This window comes from Dermacentor andersoni, chromosome 5 (assembly GCF_023375885.2).
Source record: "Dermacentor andersoni chromosome 5, qqDerAnde1_hic_scaffold, whole genome shotgun sequence".
NCBI lineage: Eukaryota > Metazoa > Arthropoda > Arachnida > Ixodida > Ixodidae > Dermacentor > Dermacentor andersoni.
The window spans coordinates 73849014-73869298 of NC_092818.1; the positions used below are offsets into that span (position 1 = coordinate 73849014).

The window sequence follows — 20285 nt, forward strand, 5'->3', positions numbered from 1 at the left end:
GGCTGTTAAGCACGAGGTCGCGGGATCGAATCCCGTACACGGCGGCCGCATTTAGATGGGGGCGGAATGCGAAAGCAGCCGTGTACTTAGATTTAGGTGCACGCTAAAGAACCTCAGGTAGTCCAAATTTCCAGAGTCCTCCACTACGGCGTACCTCTTAATCAGAAAGTGGTTTTGGCACGCAAAACCCCACAATCTAATCTAATCTAACAAGGATATATTCTGCTTTAGTGAGAATCAGATATAAGGAGTTACCGCAGATAGCATGGCCACTTCGCACAAATAAAAGCATGCCTATTTCAGTACATTGCAGCGAGTGCAGATATCACCAAAGCTTCAAGAAGCTCAGTGAATCAACGAAATTCAGGAGAGCAAGCATTTGAAATAACCGTATCTGAAATTACCGACCGACAGCGCATAAAATGTTAAGACACAATCCATGATGGTGTCGACGAAAGAATAGCGGTTATTCCGTTGAGGCGTTGGGTTGGCATCTTTCATAGTATGTTGACGGACCTAAATAGTGACTCTGTGGTGGGATGACATATTCATATTATTCATTACCGTTTTAAGGAATATTGACTGTATTCATTGTAACAAATATTGCGGTGCTGCTTTCTTGTCCACTTTAGGTTTGAGCTGACTTTTCCATTTTCCCTAACTGCTACCTTTAATATTGGGCCTTCTGGCACCACTCGGGTGTTGTGAAGTTTAGGCGTAATATTTTGCTGTGTGTGGGGGGGGGGAGGGGTGGAGTCAGAGAGAGGAGGCTTTCACGCTATGTTACCGCACAACAACGGATGCCTCTGTCCATAACTCAACAGGGGGTCGACCGCTAGGATGGAGAGGCACACTGTGGAATAAAAGTAGCATAAACAGGGATAGTGTGCCTCAGAAAGGCTCGCCAATTTTTCGATAGGTAGACTTACGGAAACTTTCGCAAGCCTTTCTGCGGCACTTTATCGCTGTTTATGTGTCTTCTGTACATAATTTTGTTTCTGTGTGCATATTAAACATTTCTTTCCCTTTTTAACATGCCGTGGACAGTCTTTAGCTGCACATGCGTCGGTTGACCATCTAAAGGGATGAAAATGCACGCAAAGTACGTGTACAGACAGGCTGCGTGTGCAGAAGGAAAAAAAAAAACATCACGAGAAGAACCCCCGAGCTAATGACAAAAAGCACCGGATAAACTGCGAAGAATTTCACAGAAGTAAACGCTCACTTGGTAGGTCACCATATGTTCCCTGCGTTCCAGTGGCCGTGCCTTCGTCGCCTGAAAGCAAAGAAAACCACCACCAATGAAGTGAAATTCCGTAACTCATAGTTTTGCACAACACCGGTACCAGCTTAGGACGAGAGAAAGCTGAGCTAGTTGGTAAGGATTCACAATGCAAAGAAGGGGTAAGGCGTGCAGACATGGACACAAGAGAAGTGGACAACACGAACGCCTCTTGTGTGCGTGTCTGCACGCTTTACGCTTTCTTTGCATTATAAAACCGGTACCAGTTTCAAATCAAAATAATTAGGTGGTGCTTAGGCGCATTTCTAGTCAGAAATATATTTCTAGAAAACTCAAGAGTTCATTCCCACAAAACCCCGCATATATTTGTATGCGCTGGGTACAATAATACAAAATGTTGATTTATTCGCGGGAAACATCGCCAAGCCCATAGTAACGTTTTGATATGCAGGAGCGAGGTTTCAATTATGATAAATCCAGTACTAATTAAGCTTTAGAGCAAGTATTTCTTTTCTTTTTTTACTAATGCACTTTCCATGGCCAAATATAAAGGTTAACAGGATGTTTTCATTTATCCTTCTGTGGAATGGCGTTTCGGCTTCGTGGGGTCAACAAGCTGCACCGTGTTACATGATTTCTCAGACAAAGTTCTGAGACAAAGCTATATTCTTCGACAAGTGGCAGGGCTGGAGCAGCTAGTCACCCCGTCAAATCTCAAAGTGTATGCTTAACGGCCGTGTCTTGCCCGCATTCTTTTGTCGAAGCACCCAATTTACGGGGCGTGCTCAATGTCACTATTGTGTCACATAAAATCAGAAGTCATCGTGATCTATCAAACAATAAGAATACGTTAGTTCCGGGATTCACTGTTGTTAACAATGTATGAAATGAACTCTAAATCAATTTGCACTTTAAATATATTATATTCAAACGAAAAAATCAGGACTGTGTTTTGCATTGATTATTTACATTCTTTTTTCATCTTTTTGTCGTCACTCGGTCACATAAAGCTGCGGCCATGCTATTTCCGGGATCAGGCACCGAGCACATGGATCACAAGAAATAAACAGAGTATAAAGCAATTCTTACAAAATACGGTTTCAATAGCTGAAGATATAGGCGCATATGGTTAGGCAAAGTAAATTGTTTCCTAACGCCATGCAGATTAAAAGCGCAGCTTAGCCTCCCCCCCCCCCCCTCCCCCCCAACCGTGCATACCTTTTCCTTCAAATTTCTCAAGGATCTGCTTGATAAACACTACCGCTGAAGACGTATGGCTTATAGAGTCCCATTTGACAGAAAAGGTTACGTCTGTCGGCATAGCAAGTGGATGTTGCGAGTTGTATCAGTGAGCATTTACAGCTTCAAAAATTATTTTCTAATTTTAGCTCTTGGTGCGATACCTGGCAAATGACAATTAACGTCCGTAAAACCGTTGTTATGACTTTCACTAATAAAATGACCCCTTCCGCTTTAAACTTACGAAGTTAATAATACTCCAATTCAGAGCGTTAGTGAATATAAATAATTTGGTCTTATTTTCACACCCAGTATGTCTTGGTCGAAGCACATAGATTTAATAACATTGACCTAATACTCATAATACTAAACTACTCATGTGTAAATCACTAATCCGGCCTATACTCGATTATGCTTCTCCCGTCTGGAATCCACACAAACAGTGCCACATTAATCAAATTGAGGCCATCCAAAAGAAAGCGATCCGCTTCATATGCCGTAGGTACGATAGCGATTTTTCGCCGTATACAGCGCTTTCATCCCTAGGCTTGGAACCGCTCTCAGATCGCCGACGCATGGAACCACTGAAGTTTTTGCATTGCGTTATTAACTATTCTTGCCGTATATCTTCGGATAACTACCTAACTCCTGCGAAACCATCTAATACTAGACGTCACCATCACCTAAACATCGCACCTTATTTCGCCCGTACGGACACATTTAAATACAGTTTATTTCCCCGTGTATTTGAGTACTGGAATTCTTTGCCTGGTGCTACTCGTTCTCTTCCTTTAAACTTATTCTTGGCAGCCATTGAATAGTTTTGGTTTGTGTTTGTTTGTATTGTTCGTATTGGGCCTGTATTACTTACTATTTTCATTTCTCTGCCTTTCACACCCACTCCTGCAATAGCCCGATCGGGCTGCAGTATGTACAAATAAAAAAAAAAAAGAAATAGGCGAACAACGGCATAGACCCGTGTAAGGGCCGCACTTATATAATTTTGACGAGGTGCGGCCCTTACAAGGGACCGAATCTTTTCTTCGAAATGGGGCGAAAATGTTTAGCCCTATTGCCAGACCAAAATTCCGTAGTTGTGCGCTAATATCTTGAAAGGTCTCGGTACAATTCCTCGAAATGATAACGAAAAATAATGAATTGCTTATACCAATAGCGTTTGTACAGTGGGGTGCCTTTGCCTACAGTGGAATATCTTTACCGACACTTCTACGGACATAAATAAGTTTAATTTAAAACAGAAATGCTGACAAACGTAAAAATATGTCAAATTGTTGCGTTGGAAAGTAAAAGAGCGTTATTACATATAACCTAAAGAATCTCGAGAAACAAGTGCGGAAATGCTTATCCCGTGGGAAGCGCCAATACCAAATCTACTTATAATCAGCGGAATTTCTTTGCAGGACACAAAAAGCTGCTTTTCTTAGAATGATCTGCTGTATTCCTAGGGGCCTGTCGTATTCGGTCATGACAATTTACCCCTTCCTTCCCTTAACCTGCACTATGATGCTAAAATACTTAATCAACGCGTTATTGCATCCTGCTATCCCACCATCCCACTTTTTACATGTAGCGTGAAGACCACATGACACCGACATCACGCATTCAATGATATCGGTCGGACAGTGGTTCGCCAACACATTTCACCACAAATTGGCAGTGACAATATTGAGCAACTTGAAAAAAAGTCTCTCTTCCACCTAGTTTTTTACCTTACTTTAAAGGCAAAATCGGGGAACGCCTAGACGAACACCTTGCCGCACAGCTCTAAACTTGTAGGAAATCTCATGGCAGCTGCGACAAATAACAATACGACCCGCAAATGTTCCCTCCGCCATCACCCGCAATGTTTTCTTAGAAATAGCGGTCATGCTAGGAACCTTTACGCGCGCGAATCCTGGCTTCGCGAGCACAATATAAATACACCTCACGTATTATTTCAAGCGCTATAGATTCATTTAGCCGCTAGGGCTTTTAGCGCCGGAGTTGGCACTTCTTCCGGCCGTGGAAACACAAATTGAGCGAATGAACGCAATATTGAGCAGGCGACGGCTCTTAGGCTAAGAGGCTTCGCTTGTGCAATTTTTTGATGCTCGATTCTCTCTAAGCTCGCAGACGTGGCATGGACAAGGAACGAATAACGTTGTGGATCGTCATACACGTGACTGTGGCCTTCCTGCTCCCTTTTTGTTTTGATAGAGTAACGAGTTCAAACACGAAAAACGTTTTCTAAATATACTTTCTAGTTTGTTTAACTTTGTTCTCGCCGAAGCGGGATGGAAAAGTATACTCCAAGAATGATTCAGTCTTTCACTAGGTGCTTGTAAATTGGAGAATGGGTGCCGCCGCCATCGGTACATGTGTGACGACAATGCTAAGTTCGCAAGTGTTGAAAACACAGCTGCGAAAAAAAGCAGTGCAACACCGCAGCAAGTGAAACATCCACTACTTTGCGAAAGGGCACAGGGAGGAAGTTCTCATTTTTTGTCTCGCATGTGGGAGGACCGCAGTAGAATCTACAACCAGTTTAGGAGCCAGAATTCCACGATTTCATGGCGAAGGCACGCAGATATTTCAGGGCAGTGCAATCGGTGGTCCTCCGAGAGCGCCCGAATGCCGCATCCACTCGTACATAGCCATTGTACATAAAATTGGCGAAAACCTACTCAAAAACATGCACATGTTGCTCACCAAGGTAGCCGCGGTAGAAGTACATCTCAACGTCGTACTGGTAAGAGGTACTGAGGGACGCAGCGACGAGGTGTAATAACGCGGTTCGGGTCAAGGGCAGATATTCTTCGTCTTCTTCTTCTTCTTGTTCTTTGCAGATGCACGCGCATTAACGAGCTTCAAAATGGTGATGGTGATGATGATACTTTATTTAATACCACAAACCCAACGTGAGATTAGACCAAGAACACGGAGGTAATATGATAAAAAAACAAAAGAGATTGTTCAATTGCAAATGGTTAATGCTTTTTTGGCTTAAAACAGTTTTCTTTTTCAGTCCTTTCCAACACCCCAAAGCCACTCGCGTGGCTCCTGCAGTGCAAGGTAAACAACATTTTTCGCGGCGGTATGTGCAGAACAGTTTTCTCCAATAGAGAAGAATACATCCGTAAGTCCTGTTCGTGTTTGCTTGTAAGTTGTGGCTACATAAAAAGCCCACATCAGTTAGCTCACCGTCGTTTTAATAAAGCGAATAGCTGTCTCTTGCAACCGTTCTTTTACGTATCGACTCCGGTGGCCGAGTATCTTGGTGCAGCGAAAAGCAGGGCGCGAGTGCTGCCGGTCGCAGAAGCTGACCATTGCCACGTGAGCGTGATACCATAGAGTCGCGCCATGTGTCGCCACCTTCCACTCTCTAACCCTGTTCACATTCTTCTATCACCTTTGTTCCCACTTACCTCTCCCTAGTGACCCTGAAAATTGCTCCCGTTAGGGCTGCTCTTCTTCACCTCAACTTCAGCCCCTCCCCCTCCCCCCATATCACTCGTTGATTGGTCAGCGACGCGCTCGCTGAGGCGTCGGCGTCACGCCTGTCTACTGGCGTCGCTTCCGGAAAAACGGGCGCTACGCATTATTTAATACGTCACCAACTATCACTCAATGAATTTTTATCTAGTTATGTAAGGGTGCATGTTGACATTTACCAATTGTACATGGTCTGTTTGCAAAGGCATATCCACTTGGAATAAATTCCGAAAACGGCACCGGTTTCGAGATATTCGCCATGAACTAACTGATCTTCTAAATTCTGCAACAAACCGCCGTTTTATGCATTCAAGGATAAGAAAATTGATGAGCCATTCCACTGTGTGACGGTGAATGACCAGCGAAGCTGTTTGGCGCACGACACAGAGGTTACCCTCAATACTGAACAAAGGTGCCAAAATATCTATTGTCCTAAAGTGTGGTCGTCGTGCCTATAAAGGTACGCACGCACATTCACGTATCACCTCTGTTAATAAATATGTCCGTCACGAAAGACAAACAATGGCTCATACCCCCTTAAGCAATGGTTCATACCACCGTAAACATGGCCTCGCCCTTACGATGAGAGAAAAGTGAGATTCTGCCCTGGAATGACGAGTGACAACAGCCAGCTGTGGAAGACGATGACGACAAATGCGTGAGCAGGAGCACTAGCGCGTTTTCGCCGAGATGTTTTACCAGTTTTGCAGAGAATATTATTGTCACGTCGTAGTTACGTATAAAGAACCCAGTAGCAATACATGGCAATACTGCGAAAGACGAAACTAACTTTTATTGGGCGAACCTGTGCCCACAACACAGGCTACACTTAAAGAAGGGCGACAACGGCGAACAATGGTTGGTGATCGTCAAAATCTGATCAGCGGGTCAAGCGCGTCGGATTGTACACATCAGTCGTCGAATGTTCCAGACTAATCGCTGGGATCCGTGTGTCTTCCACAAAGTTGTACACCATTCGCGTCACGCGATGAAATCAAATAACACAAGGTTCCGTAAAAACAGACAAAGGATAGAACCATCGATAACTTTCCAGGAACTTTCGATACATGCAGGTGCGTCCTGTGCTGTGCGATAACGCTTGTTAGGGGGTGAAACGTGGTCGCCCGACAGAGATATGCAAGCACACGTGTCAATATGGCTAGGGTTCCAGGCATTTTTGTGCACGGTCAACAAAAACTATCATCATCAATTGTTCATACCCCCGTGAGCAATGGCTCATACGCCCGTAAGCAAGGAACAAGTGCAATGACTCAGGGTCCCGCAAGGTTCATGGCTATTCACATTGTGTGAATTAGCTGCCATGACACTACCCCTCTTGTCGTTGCCGGTGATTTCACTGCGGATGTGTCGGTGCCCAAAAGGGAGCGGTTTACGCATTCCATGTTGCAGAGATATCCCCTGCAATGCCACATCGATCCGGCCCAGCGGACCACCCAGCGGCGTACGTGCATAGACTTGAAATTATCAAAGACTGTGATTGCATTTGCGAGGTAAATGACGAGCGCCGATCAAGACAAAAAATAAGTGTGCTCGCCCTTCGTGACGATTACCACATGAAGACAATATATGATTTTGTACCTTTGTCCACCTCGCTTTGTCGTCTTTGAAAGCCGGGATTATCTGTTGCTATGATTAGGCTGTGAGAACCAAACAAAAGAATCTGAGCCCTTGGTTACCATGTTTCTCGTAAATTGAGCAGCTATGGTCTGGAGTCCGAAAGGCGTGGTGCCTTCAAACAGCATCCGACAACTTATTGGCCAGCTGGCGTGCACCCAACATTCACGTACTTGGTGACGCCAGCGGTCAAAAGCATGTGCCACATCCGCCGCCATGGCCGTGAGTGGCGCTGAATAACACTCGATCCCTTGTGAGATATTTTGCTTCCGCATAAATGCCCAAGAATGTGGGCGTACGAAAAGTCGTCGCTGTTGCTCAATTCATAATAGCATCATAGGCGTTACGCTGAGGATGTCGGCTCGGCTCCCACCGGAGGCAGGTTGTCTTTCGTCCATTTTGTGTCCACGTACCTTATTTCTAAGTTATGATTTAAAATACAAGGCGAAAACATTTTTGAATGTGGTCTCAATGGCTTCCCTATTTGTTGTCTTCACATGGTCGCGACAAACGAAAATTGCACACCTTGGTTGCCCAACTTTTCCTTGTACATATAGGTAAATACGACACAGTTGAACCAGCTTCGAGAAATACGGACTCATATGCTATGAAATGCTTAGCTCTTACCGTTAACGGCGATCCGATGCGTTCTTACGATGTGCAGGAACATCCGAGATTGAACAGCGATGACACTTCGGTGCAAAAAAAAAATACTTTATGCACATTTCACGAGTGCAGATCTGGCCAGTGCTCAACGTGCACAGAGGCTCGGGAAGAAGTGAAGCGCAAGAGCAAGCACTAAAAACGAAGGCAGTGCTTTACTGCACCTTATTTCGCTTGACAATGGCTCAATATAGCCGCTGTCGCCGATTTTCCTGCGCACCGTCATGTTGTTTGCGGCCATCTGATCTAAAAAGACATTTCAGAATAATTCGCGTAACCTGAACCAATTCCGACCAGTATTTTTCATCTGGAACATTCTGGATACGGTATACGGAACATGGCTGCGACCGACAAGATTAGCTAGCTGCCTTGTAGAGAACGTACAAGCCACTATAGAGCCAGTGTATACAATACACGAATCCAGCCGGCTTTGGTAATCTATGATTCGACCACTATTTAACTCTACCCTACTAGCTTTAAAACCCAAGGTCTAGGAAGAGGGTGAATACGTGCCTCACTCACATCGAGATGGTTAATTTGTCTTGTTGACAGTCAGCTTCTGGGCTATTGCCACAATAGCAAAAAAATGTACTGTGGCAATTCTTGTCATAATAGGTGCAAGTGCGAATTACTATAACAATTGTATCTTCAAGATTATCGATAGTTCCTGTGCAATTCTCACGTGCTACCGATGAATAGTCGTCCTCTGCGATTTCTCTCGTACAAAACACGTTCTTACAATCAGGCGTCCAATTCTAAAAGCTGTTTATTTCGATAGAGTTTTGCCAATGGCCTGCAGCGTTCGCTAACAATATTTCCAACAGACTATTTCCTGGTAACTTCTCAGCTTAAGCGTAAAAACTTTTTTATTAATATTAGCCTAGATACCCTCATCAGGCTTAGAACGTTAGTGTCCAGAGGTTTGAATTACCATAAAGGTTGCCTCCCGATTTCTTCATTAGTTGTCCTATAGCCGGCTTTCTGCCAATCTCATCTATACAGTAAGCTGTTTCACAACCTCTAAACCCAAATTTAGCATTGTTTGCGTGGTCACATTCCATGTTGTTAAGCAATATGCTATAATTAAGCGATTTCGTCGGGATGCATTTCACCAGAGGCATACATTTTAAGATCACGTTGCAGTAATGAGGATAACAACTACGAAAAATATCCAAATAACCGAATAACCAAGATAGTCTGGCGATTTATGCCAATGCCTCAATTCAATCCCACAATCCAAGGACATCGTACCCGCTTCCCGGCGTGCGAAAATATGGCTCTGCGAAATCTTGTAAGGTAACGAGTTTGTCAGTTTGGCCCATAAAACCTATATTGTACTGCAGGAAAGCGAAGCTGTCGCGCTCTGAGCAGATGCCGATTAGGGGGGTGGCGATTTAAGCGTCGGGTGAGTATAAAGTGGACTTCCTTACCCATCCGCGATTTCTTTCAACCTAATGGTAGCCCCTCGGTGACAAACTGGCATGATTTATACGCGTTAGCTCTTAATAATATAGAATTTATTGATAGGAAAGACAGAGAAGTCGATATGAGCTAGCGCGCTCTAGTCTGCTACTCGGCCGTGGGGAAGAGGGAAGGGGAGTGAAAGTACTGGGATGGATGATGATGATGAGAGAAGTGGTGAGTGCTTATGTACATGAGACAGTGTCAGAACATGGGCCGAGGATAGCTTCCTCCGACAGTGGTTGCCTGCCAACGCTCGCTAAGAAACTTTCTAACGTCCTTCACTCCAGCATATATGCTGGGCAGTCCCACAGTACGTGTTGCAGTGTTTCAGGCGTCTGGCAGTGTTCACAATCTGGGCTGTTCGATTGGCCGATGAGGTGCGCGTTGCGACGGGTGAAGGCAACGCCGAGCCGAATCCTGTGTTGCAATGATGTTTTGCTCCGTGTAAGCTTCGGGGGCAAACAGAATTTACCGTCTGGGTCAATCATATGTAGACGTCTGTGAATGTTAGCATAGTGGGCTCAGTAAGCTTTTGTAAGGTCCTGCCTTGATCATGGAGTTGGTGTGAGGTCGCGAGTAGGCAATCCGTACTTCATCAGAGGAAGAGGAGGCCAATCTTGCCTCACTGTCAACGAGTTCATTGCCAAAAACACCACAATGACTAGGCACCCATTGAAAGGTGATCACGTGGCCACTCAACTCGGCACTGTGGTGAAGTTCGACGATTTCCAGCACGAGCAGGTAGTATGGTCCTTTCTTTAAAAGGCATTTTAACGCCTGTAGCGCTGATTTGGCATCGCACACTATCGTCCATTTATGAGGTGTCTGCGTTCTCATAAAACGGACAGCCTCCCGTAATCCCGCAAGTTGCGCAGCCGTAGATGTCGATTTGTGGTCTAATCGAAATCGTCGAGTAATTCCAAGTTGTGGGATGACAAATGCCGCCGTTGTGGCAGATGGCGTGAGAGAAACATCGGTATTTACTTGTACAGTACCACTATATAATGTAAATATATGGGACAGCGTGAGCTGTTTCAAGCCAATGTAGGAAACGTGAGATTTCTTCATAATTCCGGGTATCTGAAGCCTCACTAGTGGTCCTGGCAATGTCCATGTAGGTGTCGCGGGGATGTCGGTGGCCTGGAATCTTGCAGGTATAATGCTTGCGTGCCATGCAATAGCTTTAGAAAAACCACAGTCAAGGTTAGTGCTTGGAAGTGTTGACAATGGCTGGTGTGGGTGTCGTTAGCTTTTACGTTTTACGTGATTCTTACGTGTTACAGCCGCGTATTCTGCATAAATATCCTCAAGCAATGAGATTTGTTAGCCGGGATTAAGAAATTTACAAGCCAGTTTGCCATTTTAGGGGTGCAGCGGCCGCTAGAGTAGAGCTATCATAAGAATTAACAAATATATCGGAGCGTTTTAAGGTATACATAGATAGAGTATTATATTGCATACAAATAATCAGCTAGTATCTTGTAGCTGCATATCAAATACCTATGATCTTTGTATTTTGTATTTCTATCAAGATATAATATGAGAGTACATAATGCCTAACAATGCAATATAACAAATTAGCCTCGATTTTAATATATTCAATTGCATTGACTCGATATGTGCCCCAATTTAACTCCAAGAAGACATGACACAAATAAAGTTGCTCTTCTTGAATTCCAACAGCTTAACAATATTTAAGAGTAATTGCTTTTATTCTATAGTTATTTACATGGACACAAATTTAAAGCAGCAGCCTATTTTATACACGTCACAATAACGAGGAAAGTGCTCAGTATCTTACCTCCGCTATACCATGCGCCATTACTTAATTCACGATCACATTTCATACGCCTTCTTCAAAAATAGCCTAAACAAGAAATCTCCTTTGAAAACTTCACCATGGACTCTTGCTTACGACGGTAAAGCTTAAAAATGCGTGTAAGTTCTATTGTACAGAGAGGATCCGATTAAGGATTAGGACTGCCTCGTCTGCAATGGCTTTAAAAGACGTCATGTATGTGCAAGGCTTGCGTTGAAGTGAAAAGTTCAATTTCCGGTCACTGTGTGCCTTCGTTTAGAAAATCACGTCTGCTAATGCTCGTACAGCATTGAAATCCGAATACTAGGCTGCGTAACGAGGAAGCCCAAAAGTCCATCTTATTCTCAGACCTTCTGACGCGCGAGCAATTGACGCTGTGAGGTCTCGCACAAAACATTTCCCGCACTCCTAATTTACCATTCACCGCCACGTAATCAGCCAGCCGCATAACAATATTTCCTTGCTTGTACACTGTGGACAAACGCATAAAATGCAACCATCTCAGTGGCCATAAAACACGATATTCTATGAACAGCATGTTCTCATTTGTCAATAAATACGAGTGTTCCCCGCACATGTCAGGGCAGAACATGAACACTCTGAAATAATAAATACAGTATATCTATCTTCGGCGAGTAGTAAGGGAATCCATAAGCTGGCTACAAGTGGCCAACACTTTGAGTTCGCCTCCGGTCAACGCGAGTTATCGCTGTCGCTTTTACAGTTAACGTTGTCGCCAGCGTCCTCGCCACGCATGAAAGCATTCAGCTTGCGGATGAGTTTGAGCCGAGAGAAGTGGCCCTTGGCGCCCCACATAGCACAAGAGGATTTGCCTTGGTCGTAGTTGACGTCGTAGGCGGCGAGAGAGAACGAACCTTGCGACGCGCTGGCGTCGCAGACCTGCGGGTGAAACACACGGCGCGGCAAAGGATGTTTGACGGTATAACCAACACACACGGGAGGCAAGGCGCGTGCGGGAAACGAACATCAAGTCGCGTACGCGAGACCTAGCTGTGAGTCTGGGTGTCGTGAATATTATTTTCAAGACAAAGATAAACAGAGTAGTTGTGGAGTGATTACTGGCGACGGCTATGCCTTTTCACTTGGCTAATAATATAAAATAAAAAAACGATAAATAATGTGAATTCTTGCATGACGTGACTCATAAATGAGGCAGAAGAAAGTGAAATAGCAATAACAGTGCAAGACTCTGTCGAAGAGATCTCGTCCTTGATCTCGTCAGCTACCGAAGTTTTCAGATGCAAGAATACGCAAATTGGTTGGGCAGTGGACTATATGTTCACCGCAAATGATAGCGTCTTCGAGCAAGCGTGGAAGTGCTTTAACCACATTTCAATGCAGTGCCTGGCCTTTAGCCTGACACTTTGGCAAGTCAGAAAATTTCATGTGAATCGAGTACATGGAGTTGTTCTCCGAAGCGCTGTATGTATGGGATGTGCCTGGGTCCCTCGAAGATTATGCGGTACATGTTTCCGACGTCATCGCCGCATGACCATGTCGGAGAGTACATGCGCTTAAGTCTAAATAAAAAGGGCTTTCTGCGAGCAGTTCCGAGACGGAGAGGATGCGTGAGGGTGCCGGTGCGTCGCGGAAGCTGTGGTCTGCCAGATACTGCAGTTTCGGGTTAAGTGCAAATCAGATCGCTCTTGTTTATGGACGCTTTTGGCGGAGTAGATTTCTGAAGAGGAACGAGGTGGCGCCTTCTGTCACTCTGCACACGTTGCCTCAGCGAAAACTCACAAATGTGAAGCCATTGTCGCTTGTGCCCTGCTACATTGCGACCAGCTTTGGAAATGCAACTGGCTGATCGCTAATGATCTGTGCTCCATGCTTGGCGCGAAATGTGGAATGATATATGGAAGAAGTGTTCGGTGTCAAGGTGAAAAATACTGACTGCCATGTTAGGGCATGCAATTAATATGTGTTACCAAGCTCACGGACCGCTGCTGCACAAGGACTGCCTGTGTAGCCTGCCGTTCACAATTCACAGCTTTCCTGGAGGATAGTAAAAATCACTCATCCGCGAGCATGGTATCGCTTATCTCCAAAGCAACCACATAAATTTTGAAACGTGGGTAAGAGTGAGTAGTACTCGTTACAGGCTCACAAAGGGTGTAGTGCCACTTCCTAGCATAGTAATTTTTTCGCACTGTATCTACACACATCCACACCAACTCACACTTAAATTAAGGCCCATTCTATCACCCACGTACAAAAGTAAACGGGCGCACTCTTGAATCAGTGCGCTGAAGCATGGGTAACATACTACACCAACAGCACATGGTCATTCGTAGCTGAACATTTTGTGACGGTCCACAGAGTAACTGGGAAGCTGGCGATAATACGCCTTTGTTGTAAGCTAATGCAAATTATAGAACGTCTACGCTCCATGCCTTGAACGCGAAAAGAACAATTCTACCGCAACTCAGCACACCCGCGAGTGATTACGCAGAAAATAAACAGTGAGATAGTGACTCCACTGAGGAAAGTTACTGAGTCAAAAACATGACACGCCGCTGATTCAAAGTGATTGGCACATAAAGGACGAAGAGCAAAAGGTTCTCATTTTGATCCAATGCAGATCCGGAAAGTTTGAACAGCTTTCTAGTTCCGCTACTACCACGAGCACCGTATACGCTGCTCGCACCGTTTGAACTAGGCGTAATTACCTCTGAAAGCGCTTACATGTCCGCTGAGTCTGTGGCCAAAGCATTGTGTCGTCCACCCAGTGACTTCTTACGCTACCCGCCGAAAAATACGTTTGCTAAGACCCAACGGGGCGTCATGCACTTCCATAGCAACCACAGAGGCAACGGAGGCAGCTCAGGCAAGCAATGGACGCGTCACCACATGATGAAACCTGTCAGCGCCCACGGCATCACATTGGAAGTGGCATATGGAGATTGCCGTTACGACATTACAGTATCGGCAAAGCGTAGAAGACAGGGGCTGAATCACTCGAACTGCCTCTAGGGAGCACTATATGCCAACGCTAAATCAGCTTATACTTGTACGTTGTTCTTTCAAAATTGTTTTCGTTCAATTTGCCGCAAATTAAGTATTGCTAGGTAAAAATGCCGAAACTTTACTTTTTATTTCTTTACATCTAGTCATAACCCCAGCGCCAGTACGTCAGTGTACCCGCCCTGGTTGCCCAGTGGCTATGGTGTTGGGCTGCTGCGCACGAGGTCGCGGGATCGAATCCCGGCCAGGGTGGGCGCATTTCGATGCGGGCAAAATGCGAAAACACCCGTGTACATAGATTTAGGTGCACGTTAAACCCCCAGGTGGTCGAAATTTCCGGAGTACTCCACTACGGCGTGCCTCATTATCAAAAATTCGTTTTGGCACGTAAAACCCCATAATACAAAAGTACGTCAGTGTGACATCACAGATTATGAAGGATGATCTCCTTTTTGGGTTCTTTGGTGTGCCGGCACCATTATTACACGATAAATAAGGACGTCTCCGGCTCTATTTCAACCAGCGCAGGTGTACTTTGACTGTCTCGCCCTGCTGAGAAAATAGGATCGGTAGCTGCATATCCACGTAAAAACGAGCAAACGCAAGTTGGTAAAGCGCCACAGAAAGCTAGCATGATAACCAGGCTTTTGTCTGGTTATTTATTGTTTATTGTCTGGTCGAGACAATAAATTTACTGTTACCAGCGTAGACACCAAGTTGCTTCAGTTACTGTGGACGACTCGGTAAAATCATTAGTGAAATGTCCACGAGCACAATAATTTTGCTGACAATTAATTAATCCAAAAAGTATCGGTTAATGGCAGCTAACAATACCGATTCTTGAGCGGTTTTCAAATGAGAGTAGTTTCAAAACGTTAGCCGAAGTGGCGTTTCATTTGGACAATTTATGGACACATGTCATGATAAAGGGACAATTTATGCAAAGCCCAACCGGAAGCTGGGCAACAAACATATGACAAATGACATGTCTTGCCAAGGGGCACTTGAGTCCCTAGGGGTAGAGCTTCAGCAGCGGCCTAGAACTTTACCAAGTCGGTCAGAGGAGAGGGTCCAGGCAGAGACGAGGCAGTGCCACGAACAACAACAAGACGTTCGATCACATCGCTACGTGAACAGCGGCGAGCTCGAAAATCAGCTCGCAACTAAAGCGATAGTGAATTCTCAAGCTAAAGTTGTCGCTTGCAATGAGTGCAGTTTTCTTTTTTTTTTTTTTTTAAGCTTCCCGGTAACGCTCTCGGCCAGGCAAGGGCCGAGAGAGCTCAGGGCATGGTCATGGTCAGTACTCTAAGCGCTCAGAGCGTGGTCATGTTTTCCAGCCATGTTTGCGTCAGACGTCGCGTGAGACACAAATATGAAGAGAAGGCTTACCACCGAGGTACAAACGCCCACAAACACGCCGATTCGGTTGGAAAACTTTACTCTCGCTTGTAGCAGTGGCGTTCCGAGCGATAGCTTGAAAAACTTGGCATAGTTTCGGGTCGCGTGACAGGAATGTTGGTCGCCGAGAGGAACTTCAATGCGCCTAAGCATCCGTCGATATATTCTGTCGAGATGCTGGGAAATAGCCTCCGACGATTTTTCTAAACTGATCCAGAAGGTTGATTTTACCGCTCCTAGCTGACGTCATTCTCATGTAGCTGGACTCAAACACTAGGTCTACGCAGTAGGTATATAAATTGGCCATTACCGCGGTCGCATATTTCTTGTCTTGATTGCCAGGAAATAAATATTGGACAACCTATTCTTAAGCCTTCACGAAGCCCATGCTGCATATACGACCATCAGTACCCGAATGGACGACATAATGGCGGACCGGAGGGATTCATGTGCCATGCATTCTCCCTCGGTCGTCATGAGGGAAGCAACGCGGCAGTATCCATTTATTATGGGTTCTGGCTGCGAATGTTTACAAAGTACCATTTAGTTTCATCAAAATTTTGCGCAATAAAACCGAGGTAACAGGCGTCATCAATCGTTCGCAACGTCATAACGTTGCGCGAGCATGGACGACAGCTAATATTATCTTTTTGGTAATAGTTGTTTTTATCTGCGTTCCGAACTATCGTCGTTTTCATACCTGACTGTTGGTTCTTGCGGTCCCGGAAGGTCAGCAATTCATATTAACGACTGCTAAGAAGGATGACAGGGAAACTGCAGTGCTTCACCAGCAATCATCGTGGTGACGTGAGTAGAGAATCAAAATACGCGCGATCACAGCGTGACCATCTGAAATGCAGCTACAGTTTGAAGAAATTATTGGAACAAGACGCGGTGCTTAATTTTCCCTTCCAATTGCTGCTTTTCTGGTGGCCCCAGTGAATTAGTATTGTTTCTCGAGAGCGAACCCTAGTGTAAGTACGTATCCGTATATAAAAATGCTTACTAAAAAGAAGGTAAGAATGAAGAATGGGCTTAGGCGGCTTATGTTATGGGTACATGCGCGAAGCAATTCAAAGAAACGTTGTCGCCTATGGCTTCGTTCGCGACTTGTTCGTGACGTCACCCGATTATCAGCTGGAACGACCCTGACTTCACGTGGCGACACGACGCCGTAGACAACTCGTCGCTTAATTCCAGCTGCTGTGAAGAATTTCCAATAAATAGCGGCGTTATCTGCTTTTACTGGCCGTCGTGCATACCGAAGGAGGGCCTACTAATACAGGTGTCACTTAGTCTTTTTTTTAGTGCAAAGACTCGTTAACTAATTTTTTATCTTTGTTTCTCAACTGTGTCTTTATACTACATCAGAACCGCGTTTTAGTCAGTGCTGCGGGAAAAAAGACAAGTTCATTGCTTTTTTTTTATTTCACAGTCTACGCATGCTTTTGTAGTCTTTCTTTGATGCAACGTACACTTTGGCCGATAAAAGGCCTGCCAGATGTCAATGTACGTAAATAAATGAGCCCAACATTAAAAACAAACTGATATTTTTGGTTAACCTTGCAGGACCCTCTTGCTTCATTGCTGCTTTTAATTTTTATTTTCTTTTTTTTTTTACAGTTTGCATGTGGTTGAATTCGCTGCCCGGAGTTGATCTCGAGCTTATAATTGCGAACGCAGAATTGCTTGTGCCACGGGATGTTTTCCATACACATTTATTTCCTTGCTCTTTTTTTTAATAAAGCTCCAGTTCCGAGTCTAGAGAATTGCCGTGTTTTCTTATTTTTTTATGATGTGTGTGTTAGTACACGAATTCTTTACGACGAAATCGCAGAAACGCGCCCAGCTTACCCTTCTATTATTAAAGACCGAACCGTTTTTCACAACCAGCTGTAATAAAACAGCTTGATCACTCATATTTCTACACGTGCAAACTGCATTCGTAGCAAAAAAATTATAAAATGATGTTTGAAGTAAAAATACATACTAACGTAATCAATTTAGTAATTGGTTTGCCCAGCTATCGTAACTGGGAAACGTGGCCCCAGCGTGTCACAAACGCTTATGTGGCTTTTGCGCTGTTTCCCACGTTTTAATAAGCGTTTCGAGGTAATAAATTGTGTATGTCTATTATGATACGTTAGACACTACAGAGTTTAAGTTAACGCCAAACACTTTGCTGGCTTTGATGCAGGCGCCTGTAGGTAAAATCTAATGAAGTGAAAAAATAAAATGGTACGATGCTCGGCCATAACCAACTCCGCGCTAAATACTTGCTCACTTTCTTTTGAAGGGAGGCCTCATTGTCGAAGGTGATCGTGTATCCTTTCAACTTGTCGTACGTGACCACGCTCTGGTATTGCTCACTGAAATTTATGTTCTTCTTATACTGCTCGGATTGTTCGCAAACCTGCAGATACAAATAAAGGAGAACATTGAAACTATCAATTTTATGACGATATGCCCATACAATAACTATATCGGAGGAAAGACAGACAGAAAATACAGCCAGCCACAGCAAAATACCATTAATAATAAATTAATAATAAAAAGTCATGTTGGCTCGAGATACACTCCTTTTCCTTAAAGATTTCTTGTCTCTACTATCTGAATAAGTGCCAAGTTGAAGCGATGCTTTGAACGAGCTATTTCAATTATTGATTAATTCACGTGCTTTGCTTATTTAAATCAATTCATCAGTACCGTACAACCGAATTATCACACACTTTGAATGCAAGGAAGGTATGAACGATACACTAAATATGTACATTCTATAGACATCCCGTTACTGTATAACTTTGCTTAAAAAAAAAGACCATTCTGGGGATATAGGCAAGTCAGTTCAGAAAAAAAATTTAGGTGTTCATATGGATATGCAGTTTCTCCGTAATGAGTCCAGTAAAATGCAGCTGTGGAGATGGCTCGATCATGGCAGGTTGGTAACTATATCGTATTGATTTCTGCGCATCCTCTCGTACGTGGAATCATTTAGTGTGTACGAAAAGTGCAAGGTATAATGTGTAATAAGCAAGACAAACCTTATTAATGTGACAGAATGGTCAGGGTTGTCCTGAAAGCTTTTTAACGTGATTTCAGTGGTATTATTATTACACATATACACAGGTATCAGGAAAGGGAAAGCGAGGAGCAGGCTGGCAACTGCCACCGGAAGGGGCACCACGCCTGCCTACTCCTCTGAAGAAAGGTGACAGCAACACAGAAATGGAAGATAGGAAGGAGGGGAGGAAAGAGGAAAGGATGAGCAACAGGACAAATCTAAAGACCAAAGTAGAACACTGCCACAGGTCAAATCTAAAGACTAAAGTAGAACTCTGCAGCCGGAATTAAAGTGACGCCGCGTCGAACAGCCTCCACAATTATCAACCACCTCCATGGCTAGATCGCTATGCGGCTAATTGTGTTCTCCACGATGAGACGCCAAGTAAAGCTGCATGTAATCACCGTTTCACCGGTAGTCGGTTCACAAAGTACACTATAAGGTGTTTGAACCCGCCACCTCCCATCTTCGAAGGAAGAAGCGTTAGGGTACAGTACTGATCACACACAGTAGAGTCGGTCACTGAAGGTCACGCTGCTACAGAATGTTGGAATGTTCGTGCTACAGACGTGAACCTAAGTAAGTTAGTTTTATAAAGGTTAGTAGGGCGCGATGGGCCTGATCGCGTTTAGATGCACAGCCACTGGGATTTCAGTGGTAAATCCAATACAAAACACGCAACTCGAATACCGAACAAGACCCAAACAAGATTAGATATGGCACATTTGGTGAACAAGGACACACTTCGTAACGAAGCGGGTGCCTTTTACTACTCCTGTGAGTTGGCAGGAGAGAATGGCAGAGGCCTAGCGCTGGTTTCTAAACTCAACAAAAAACTCAGCAATGCTCTTCTGTCACCGCCAGAACCACATGATATGACGCTTAGCAACCTCTTTCAAGCAGTAAATCCCGTTGCGACTGGATGGCAAAAGGTGAACGATTGCGATGCATATTCTGAATATCATCATCCAACGTTTGTATAGGCCATACAATTATGCTTCCGAAAGAAACAAGATATTTGCGTCCGCCATACGTCTAGCACTGCACAGCAGTGGACATCAGTTATCCGTGTATATCTTAAAATGAGCAAGCAGTTTGGCAATATACTTTCCTTTGCGATACGCTATGACTTGAGCACGCGGATGTGCTCGAGCATATAATTACCTTCTTTTGAGAAGTGTGCCTGTCGGCTATGAATGAATTTAGTAGACAGGGATTCTACTTGCCATCTGGTCCGTTCTGCCTACGATCTTTGTCTTCTTCGGCATAATAAGAAATAAGAATGA

At 44.4% G+C, this 20285-nt stretch overlaps 1 protein-coding gene across 2 annotated transcripts in view; it reads right to left on the bottom strand.

The window, feature by feature from the left end:
- Positions 1–11450: 11450 nt before the first annotated feature.
- The window catches only part of LOC126531979 (uncharacterized), a 105474-nt gene continuing 96639 nt past the window's right edge, over positions 11451–20285 (bottom strand). For both annotated transcript variants that reach the window (XM_055070799.2, XM_055070798.2), the window contains 2 exons: positions 18223–18351; positions 11451–12455 (listed from right to left, as the gene is read on the bottom strand). In XM_055070799.2, coding sequence (XP_054926774.1) covers positions 12249–12455; positions 18223–18351 — 336 coding nt within the window. In that variant the 3' untranslated portion in view covers positions 11451–12248. The remainder of the gene's footprint in view (positions 12456–18222; positions 18352–20285) is intronic.